Source organism: Excalfactoria chinensis, chromosome Z, assembly GCF_039878825.1.
Source record: "Excalfactoria chinensis isolate bCotChi1 chromosome Z, bCotChi1.hap2, whole genome shotgun sequence".
NCBI lineage: Eukaryota > Metazoa > Chordata > Aves > Galliformes > Phasianidae > Excalfactoria > Excalfactoria chinensis.
The window spans coordinates 21396903-21406635 of NC_092857.1; the positions used below are offsets into that span (position 1 = coordinate 21396903).

The 9733-nt window shown below is 42.3% G+C and overlaps 1 protein-coding gene across 1 annotated transcript in view; it reads right to left on the minus strand.

Annotated features, from left to right (window-relative positions):
* Positions 1-9512, minus strand: part of TENT2 (terminal nucleotidyltransferase 2) — a 40758-nt gene extending 31246 nt beyond the window's left edge. Inside the window, exons 1-9 of the mRNA XM_072359048.1 lie at positions 9219-9512; positions 8948-9035; positions 6519-6593; positions 4975-5162; positions 4710-4826; positions 2353-2596; positions 1386-1500; positions 1174-1265; positions 225-291 (exon numbers count right to left, since the gene is read on the minus strand). Of these exons, the coding sequence (XP_072215149.1) occupies positions 225-291; positions 1174-1265; positions 1386-1500; positions 2353-2596; positions 4710-4826; positions 4975-5126 (787 nt within the window). The 5' untranslated portion in view covers positions 5127-5162; positions 6519-6593; positions 8948-9035; positions 9219-9512. The remainder of the gene's footprint in view (positions 1-224; positions 292-1173; positions 1266-1385; positions 1501-2352; positions 2597-4709; positions 4827-4974; positions 5163-6518; positions 6594-8947; positions 9036-9218) is intronic.
* Positions 9513-9733: the final 221 nt, after the last annotated feature.

Consider the following 9733-nt stretch of genomic DNA (forward strand, 5'->3'; position numbering starts at 1 on the left):
CTTGAAGCCTACTAGTTTGGAGAGCACCATTTAGGCTTTTTTTCCATTTACTATCTATCAGTGCCATCTGACACTACAAGTAACATTATTAAGTATTTTTTACTTCAAATAATACTGTGATTAGAAGCTTGACAACAGAAAAGCAATTGAAATAGTCATAACCATGCATCAAAACTTCCAAAAATGCCAATAGCCTTACCACCTCACTGGAGTCTGGAACTTACAAAGTTTAGTACTGAAGAGTTTTTGGACTAAGCTGAGTATATGCCTTGCTTCAGTCTTCTGGTTGACCTGGAATACAGTATTAAAGAAAAACAATGTTGTCCTTAATTTAAATTCCTTATCCTTATGCAAGAAGCATGTTTTACTATTTAAATTAAGAAAAAATAAACACTACAGAAAACATCTTTCAATTCATGCAGTAAGACACAAACACATGTTCTAATGCATTCATCATCACACATTTAGTGCCGTAAAAGTCAGACAACACATACCCAATTCATATCCAATACGCTAAGTAATTATTACACACCCATATATAGAACATGAAGGGGAACAAACCCTACCCATATAAAAATGTAATTTGTTTCCTTCCTTTTCATTTATGCTCCAGTTCCTTCAACACAATGCCCTATTTGAGTTTTTTTGCTCAATCAATTCACACAACTAAAATTTTATTTTTACAAAACTTCTTGATATTTCTCATATCAAAATCCTTCTCACACCTGCTCACTGATATAGATGACTAATAATCTAAATAATAAATGACGAAGTTACACTTTTAAAGTCGTTTCTTTGTCTAAAATGAACTAAGAGCTCATTAGACAACCTTTTTAATAATCTTAGGCAGCCTACTTCTGTTTTGCTGTGCTCTGTCCACTTATGAAATGAAAACAAAGCTCATTTTCAGAACACTTTGTCGAGCTAAAGAGTTTATAAGTAAACTTAGTGTGTGCAACATTAAGAGACCCAAGAATCATAGCTATAATCAGTACAAAAAGAGGCTGTCAAAGCAAAACAGTATTGACATTTTTCTTTCATTTTAGAAGCCAGCCTCATAAAAGCACATACACTTTTAAATGTTAGTGAATAAAAGGTGTTTAAGTTATTAGAGAGCACACCTAAGAAAAAGACTTTAGCTAAACATATACATATATATATTTAATTACTTACTGGTTCTTCTTTAACCACCAGGCATAAATCCCCATCACTCGTACGAGTGCCAAATCCATTCAGAGAGGACCCAACCAAAAAGAGCCTGCTACCTGTAAAAAAAAGAGCCACAGAATAAAACCTGATGTGATACATCATAGCTCAGAGTAAAGAAGAATTGTGAACCTCAGCAACATTCAAACAAATATTAAGTAATCAAATTCAAAACGTACATGGAAAAATTCGCTGAATTTCCCTCTGGAGTTCTGATCTGCAGAGCTCTTTTCTATTCAAATCACATATCTGCTGTTGGCATGCTTGAAACAACTCCAAAACCTGCTGACTTAACTTGACACACATTCAGAAAGTAAAGATAAAGGAAGTGAACATTCTTTCTTCTCGCAAAAACAGAAAACTGCATTTAAAAAATACAAGACAGTACTGTTTCACATGATCTGTTCCATTACCCCAGTCCGCTTAAATTCATCCTGAACACCTGCTGTGACGAAACTGCTGTTATTTTTATTTATGTATTTTAATTGTTCAATCAGTACCTTCAGCCTCTCAAAGAAAAGCAGTAAAAGACAAGGAATATCTTCTGCTGACTTAAATATCAACTGTTTGTCTATAAGTAACTAGGATAAAAGGAAGTATTAAAACTGACTTATGTTGGCATCATTATTTTGCCCAATGCAAACTATTAAAGAAGTGATCAGATCTCTAGTGAAAACAGATGCTAACTGATCCTCTTCAATGACATCATCATTATAAGCCATAATAAACAGATATAAATTTTAAAATAAATCTTTTGTCATGCTGGTGCAGACAAAACATTAACGCTGACTAAACATAAGCTTGTTTTATGTTTTGATGTTACTAGATGATTTTATCAGAATCCTCCCTGCTTCTATATCCTGTGACTAATGTACTCTGCCTCCAACTTCTGCTGCTTCTAGAGCTGATGTGTAGATTTCCTCATTCAACACTAAAAGCAAACAGCCTAAGAAAACAACATGTAGATTCCTGATAAATGTTCTAAATGCCACTACAGTTTTTGATACTCCTTCTAAGGACAGCTCAGCAGTAGACACTGTGACAATGTTAAGGAATCCTTCTGAAATTTTTTTTGCCTACCTTAGCAACCTTGTACCCTACACATGCAGAAGTCAAATGTCAAACATGGTCACAGAAAGACAGTACCTTATCTTTGGCCACAGGAAGTGTTGCTTCTGTGACATCTGGAAACGAAATATCTTGCAGCTGCGGAACACGTATACTTAAATCTGGCACATAACACGCATTAAACAGTGGAGATGACCCTGAAAACAAACTTGCACTTTGTTCTGGTGAAGGCACTGCTTGGTTAGCTGCATGTGTTTCACGGTGAGGTGAACGATATCGCTGCCTTTTGACATCAAACGGAACACTCTGGTCACTTAGTCTCCTAAAGAAAGAAAAGGAAAAAAAAAATAAAGAATTTGCAAGCTTTTTTGCAAGCTTCAACCTATGATTAAAGAGGAGTAACTACAGCAAAGAACAAACACTAATGCTTAATTACACGACTGTTTCACTACAGTGAAGCCTTTTACAGAGCAGACAGCATGTCCATCCTAAATATCAGATGAAATTAATGCAAAATAAGACAGAACACAGAACTGCAGAAGTGCAGCTTCCATTTAAGGGAAATGACACTATCACTTAGCAAAACTACTTATATTAACCAGTTGAAACTAAGTGTCAAGCTTAGTTAGGCAGGACAGCTAGGAGAGATGAATGCTGGTCATACTATTTTTGTGACCAACTACTTTTTATTTTTTGTAAGATATATTAAAAAGAAATTAGCACTCAGTCTGTAGAACAGAAGTGCAATGAGGAAATGTTGTGCATCCTGAAAACTCAGAGATGAATAAAACCAATAGTGGGAAGGAGAGGAAAAAACTCATCAAAAAATGGAGCATATGTCAGTGCAGGCTTAAGATTACATGGACAGTAAAATATGTCATTCAGGAAAAAAAAAAAAAAAAAAAAAGAACTGCTGGTTAGCCATACAGGTTAGCCATACAGGTCATAAACCTAATGTTTCATTTTCAAACACAACTCATAAATTTCCCCCATAATTTATCTGTCACTGGAACTGATCTATCTTCAAGAGACACGGCGTCTGAATTTTTATATAGAATAAACTGTACTGAAAGTTGATTGAGATTTGAATGCTGCAATCTACACACAGGAAAGTAAACACAAAGACATTCAACTTTATCTATCTAGTATTGCACATAAGCTAACTAGGACAGCAGTGTTCACATATTAAGTAAAAAGCCAACGTGAAATCAAGTGTGCTCGTATGTGTCAATGAACTATTTATTAATGAAACTGGAATTATTTCTTGCTGTCAGAAAAGCTGGCAGCATTGCAGTCTAGGGACCAGGACAGATAGTATTATCAATGAAATACAAAATTCTACTGAAGAGACCTCAAATTACCATTTCAATTTTCAGGTGTGAGAAAAGTTATGGTAACATTCCCTACCCTCAGTTTCAAAGGAACTCATGGGGTAAAGTTAAACTCAGACATGAGACTGTTTCAACAGAAATAGCTTAAGAACAGTTGACTCGAGATCTAAGGATTAACTGCTTGACTGCAAATCTTTTAATACGGCACAGCTTTTCAAGAGGAAAAAAGCATGTGTGCAGCAGCATGAAACGAGGAACAACTTTAGTTCATGCAATGCCTATATGCTCAATTACAGTTAAACACCATGTGTGCATTCATAATTCCTTCCCATTAAAAACCTGGTTGAGAATCTGCATATAAGAAATAAATATGAAGAAAGATTACAAAGTTTGCTCTGTATAGTCTGTATACTCTGCACTCACAAAATTACTAAAAAGTGTGCTAACATGAATCAAATACTATTTTAGAACTCCTAAGAAAGATAAGTAATCTAAAATGCCAAGAGAAAACAATCTTGCGTCCGAAATTCCTTTTCCTGTTGAAGCTGAAGAAACAAAATTACCTACATTTGTTTTTTTGAGAAGTATACAAATTGTTTCCTCCTAAAAAACCCACAGAACTTAAATATGAAGCGCTACATTCAGGCATATGTAAAAAAAAATAAAAATAAATCACTGTATAATTAAGAAAAATGGCAGAAACATTTACTGTTCCCACAAACACTGTGTAGTTTTAACTTGCAAATGTACAGAAGAGAACACTCACTGACACAACTCCTCCCATAGTCAAGCATACAAAGGATATGAGCTATTAAGGCATTAAAAGGAAAAGCACAAGTCACAGCTCCATAAAGCCACAACTGCTGGACAGAAAACTACATGTACCAAGCCACTTACAAGGACTAAAATTCTCAACAGCATATAAAGGAATGTTTTAAAAATCCACAACATGTCAGTTTTCATCATTTCATCAGTTTTGTTCAGTATTCACAAATCTTCTAATTCAATTTGTACAACAAAAAAATTCATACTGGACAAACTTTGTCAAGTGTTCAATACAACCAGAATTAACTGCACACCCACCCACTTTCCCAGCCATCTTACTTTTTTCCTCGGAATGTTGGGGAAGGAGCAGGTGTATTCACTGGACTGCCATTTCCATAAACCAATGGCTGCGGCATACCAGCCAGTGTAGTCGCAAGGTTCCCACTCAACAAAGCCCTGGAAAGACTGCAGTCAGTAACTGTCTAATGAAGTTTAATGTTAAAGATACTACAAAATATCCCCCCAAACAGAAATATTTCTTTTAAAAAGACAGTGACTCGTACTCATCAATTCGATCTCCAGTAGCAAATTCTACCGTACTTACATTGCATTCTGAAAGTTAATCCGAGTATTAATAATTTGCTGGTGAGAGAGAACAGGTCGTATATTTAAAGGAACCTTATTGAGGAAATTATTCTGTTGTCGATATTTAGGAGGAAAGGGTGGACGACCCAAGTTGGAGGAGTTTGGGAACATGCTCCTTTTTGCTTGGAGTGAACATGTATCCTTCACCTTCAATAAAAGCAAATAAACAGATGAAAATAGGCAACAAATAAATAATAGTGACTTTTTAAACTTCTGGTTTTAAAAATTTGCATAATTTAAAATATTTTTCTATGTATAGCTTAAGAAAGTTGTGACTGCAGGCTAGCTGCATCTCCTTTCATGAGAAGATGGAAAATAAAAGTATTCTATTTTCCAAGTTTCGCAATTACTGTATAGTTATTTATTTTTACAATTACATTTTTATTTGCTCCCCCCCACATTACACTGAATTTTAGAAAAAAATCCATGAAATAAATTTTATGATTTTTCATCTCAAGGAAAAATAATGTATTTGAATGAAAAGTGTTTTATAATCCAATTATTCAAAAACAATGTTTATAATATACTCCACCACAAGAACATAAAGATGCTGCTGATCACCAACCATTAGCAAAATTAGTTTTTTTCCATGATATGCAAAAAAGCTGCCAAACAATAACAACAATTGGAAAGTAATCTACTAATACTTAAAAAATATATACATGGCATTGTTTTATACATACATTTATATATGGATTCCATGATAGCAAAGCTAAATTTTTCTTTTGAATTTAAATTCATTCTGGCACAACTGACTGCCATTTGGTCTTCTACAACTGTACAGATTACATGTTAACAGAACTACTGAATGGAAATCTTTGTACTACATGTTAAACTGCTGATGATTTGCAAATCCTCTGTATTGAACTTTAAGTTCAATTCATATGACGGAAACAACAGAAATCCAGAATTTATAAGTGAAGACCACATTACAGATTTTAAAATACCTATTATGAGTACTCTATACTTCTCTCAGCTACAGTGAAAACCTGGTACAATTTTGAGTTTTTGTCAATTATTGGCTGGTTTTTGTGTTTTTTTTTTTTAATTGCTTGGAGCTTATATAAGAGCCTTGCAAACAATCAGGGTGTCTCACAAACCAACACAGTTACTCATGATTAATCTTAACACTTTGCATAAAAATATCAACTTAGTTATTACAACACAGCAATTCAAACATAAGAGGGAGAAGTTTGTTAAATATATAAACATTCAGAAATCAGAAGAGTAATGGCAGTGTTTCCCTAATCATTGTATCAAAATCTTTTATCAAGCCAGTGCCATAGTAGAGCAACTGGAAGAAATGTTACACAGTAGTTGAAGTTTGGAATAAAATACCACTTCTAGGTTCTCTTAATTATCAAACTAATCATGTACATTTTACTGTAATAACAGTTACATTAGTAGCTATTCTGTCACACTATGAAATAAAATCAGTTATTTCTAGCTGTACTGTACTAAGATGTCACATTTACCACAGTCTTGATCACATCTTTCACCTACCACTGCAAAATGCCTTTGTGCTCTGGCCTCCTCAGAGAGCTCTGGCAGATGGTGCAAGCAGCATTAGCACAGAACCTATGCAAAAGAATTGCAAGGAGTTTATCTGCACACAGTTATGGCAACAAAAGCCCACTTGTCCTTCTCTCCCTCTCTCATCTTCTCCTTGTTACCTGACATTTCTATGTAGTCTGAATGAAACTTGAGCACAGCCTCAAACACATGGAACAGTTCAAACAAACACACATCAAACCTGCACTAAGAAAGGAGGCAGACTCAGTAAGGATTACAGTGAGAAATGTGTAATTTGTTTTCGGAGGGACTTAATCTTCACAGAAGCAAGTCCCTTAAACACTCCCATTTCCAGAGACAGCAGCTTCGTAAGTTAGCACCCCACACCTCTCTCTGATCACCTCAGATGCTCCTAGGGCATTAAATGTGCTGTACAGAAGGTGATGGATATATTTCACCAGCAACATAGCAGAACTGCACATCAGAGTGGAGGATTTAGCTGTTACAGCAACAGGTTTTCAATCCTTAACATTCCAAATACCAGAGGGAGAAATGACAGAGGGGGATGAGGGGAACAACAGAGAGAGGGGGAGACTGAGATGGGGAAGAGGGATATGACAGAAAGAAAGAGATGGAGGGGGAAATGACAGTAGGGGGGGGGAGGAGATGGGGAAACAAAGTGGGGGGCAAACGTGGGGGGGAAACGACTTAGGGGGTGGGGAAAACAACAGTGGGGGGAGGGAAGGACAGTGGAGGGGAAGAAAGACAGAAAGATGGGGGGGAGGAGTGAGAGAGAGGTAGGGGAGGGGGAGCAAGAGAGAGGGAGGAAGGGGAGGGGAGGAGGGAACAAGAGAGAGGGAGTTTAGTGGGGAACAAGAGGGAGAGAGGGAGAGGGGAACAAGAGGGAGAGAGGGAGAGGGGAACAAGAGGGAGAGAGGGAGAGGGGAACAAGAGGGAGAGAGGGAGAGGGGAACAAGAGGGAGAGAGGGAGAGGGGAACAAGAGGGAGAGAGGGAGAGGGGAACAAGAGGGAGAGAGGGAGAGGGGAACAAGAGGGAGAGAGGGAGAGGGGAACAAGAGGGAGAGAGGGAGAGGGGAACAAGAGGGAGAGAGGGAGAGGGGAACAAGAGGGAGAGAGGGAGAGGGGAACAAGAGGGAGAGAGGGAGAGGGGAACAAGAGGGAGAGAGGGAGAGGGGAACAAGAGGGAGAGAGGGAGAGGGGAACAAGAGGGAGAGAGGGAGAGGGGAACAAGAGGGAGAGAGGGAGAGGGGAACAAGAGGGAGAGAGGGAGAGGGGAACAAGAGGGAGAGAGGGAGAGGGGAACAAGAGGGAGAGAGGGAGAGGGGAACAAGAGGGAGAGAGGGAGAGGGGAACAAGAGGGAGAGAGGGAGAGGGGAACAAGAGGGAGAGAGGGAGAGGGGAACAAGAGGGAGAGAGGGAGAGGGGAACAAGAGGGAGAGAGGGAGAGGGGAACAAGAGGGAGAGAGGGAGAGGGGAACAAGAGGGAGAGAGGGAGAGGGGAACAAGAGGGAGAGAGGGAGAGGGGAACAAGAGGGAGAGAGGGAGAGGGGAACAAGAGGGAGAGAGGGAGAGGGGAACAAGAGGGAGAGAGGGAGAGGGGAGGGGGCAACAAGAAGGAAAGAGTGGGGGAGGGAACAAGAGAGAGAGGGGAGGGAGGGGATAGTAAGGGGGAAGTGGGGGAGCGAAAGAGAGGAGGGAGAAGGGAGGACAGGGGGAATGAGGGAGAGGGGAGGGGGGAGCAAGAGTGAGGGAGAGGAGAGGGAAGTGGGGCACGAGAGGGAGAGGGGCACGAGAGGGAGAGAAGGGAGGAGAGAGAGGGGAGGGGGGAACGAAAGGGTGGAGGGGTGAGAAGGAGGGAGGGAGGGGAATGAAAGGGAGAGAGTGGGAGGGGAGGAACAAGAGAGAGAGGGAGGGGGGAATGAGAGGGAAAGGGCAGAGCAAGAGAGAGAGCGGAGGGCAGGGCGAGAGAGGGAGGGGTGGGGGGAACCAGAGAGGGGAAAGGAGAATGACAGAGAGAGAAAGGAGGGGAGGGTAGAATGAGAGGGAGAGGGGAGGGCAAAACGAGAGAGAGAGGGAAGGGCAGAGTGAGAGAGAGGGGGCAGGGGTAGCCAGAGAGAGAGCCAGCAGGGGGAAGTGAGAGAGAGGGGGGTCAGGAGGGATCGTGATGGGGGGACAGGGGTGGAACGGCAAGGAGGGAGAGGGGGGCAAGGGTGATACAGCAGGGAGGGAGAGGGGAGGGGGAAGCGACAGAGAGGGAGGTGAGAGGGGAACGACAGAGACAGAGAAGGGAACACGACAAGCAGCGAATCAACTTCCCTAACTCGAATCCCGATACGACGCAGTACCACCGCTACCTCTCAGGAGCTGTGGTTGCACTTATGCGGCTCTCCGGACTGTACCTTGACTGAGCTCGCAAGGTGCTCCAGGAGCACTGCAGCTGAGGCTCGCTTCCTCAGAGGGGCTCTTCCTTCAGACAAGCGCTTGCTTCTGCGGGAGGTAAACAAGGCACTGCTAACCCTCCTCCTCAGAGCGCAAGCCCGAAGGCCCGGCCGCGAGGCTCTCTCACCGCCCGCCCCACTTCAGCGCCGCGCCACCCGGCCCACATGACACGAGCCCCGCCGACACACTCACACCACGCTCGGGCAGAGACCTCTATACCGTAGCACCCACCTAGACCGCGCTTCACCGCTCGGCCGAGTGCGGCACAACCGGAAACAGGCGGCCAGCCCTGATCGCCGGGCGTAGGCCCTCACCCGGATCCAGACCGGGCGAACGGAAGAGCCCTTCCCGCCGGGCCTCCCCGCCAGGCGCATGCGCCGCCGCCACAGACGGGCCGGCGGTAGCGGTGGCGGTCGGGATGAAGAGCGGGGAGGGGATGTCGCTGTCAGGTCGCGGCTTGGCCGGGAGTGGCGGCAGCTCCTTTGGCTGCCTGTACAGAACCGGAGCGAACGTCACCGTCACACTGTGCGTTCTGTGTCCGCTGCTGTTCCTGTAGGCCAGGCACGTCCGCTCCGTAGCCCTGAACAGCTCGCGCTGCCTCCCGTGCTGCCGCGTCATCATGGCGGCCAGGCTGCGGGGCTGATACAGTACGGCTCTGTGCTTTACTTGCGAGGAAATCCTGCCCGTTAGCAGAGACTGCAGTTCGAAAAAGCAAAGATGCTGACGAGCTGGATGTGTTTCAAGGA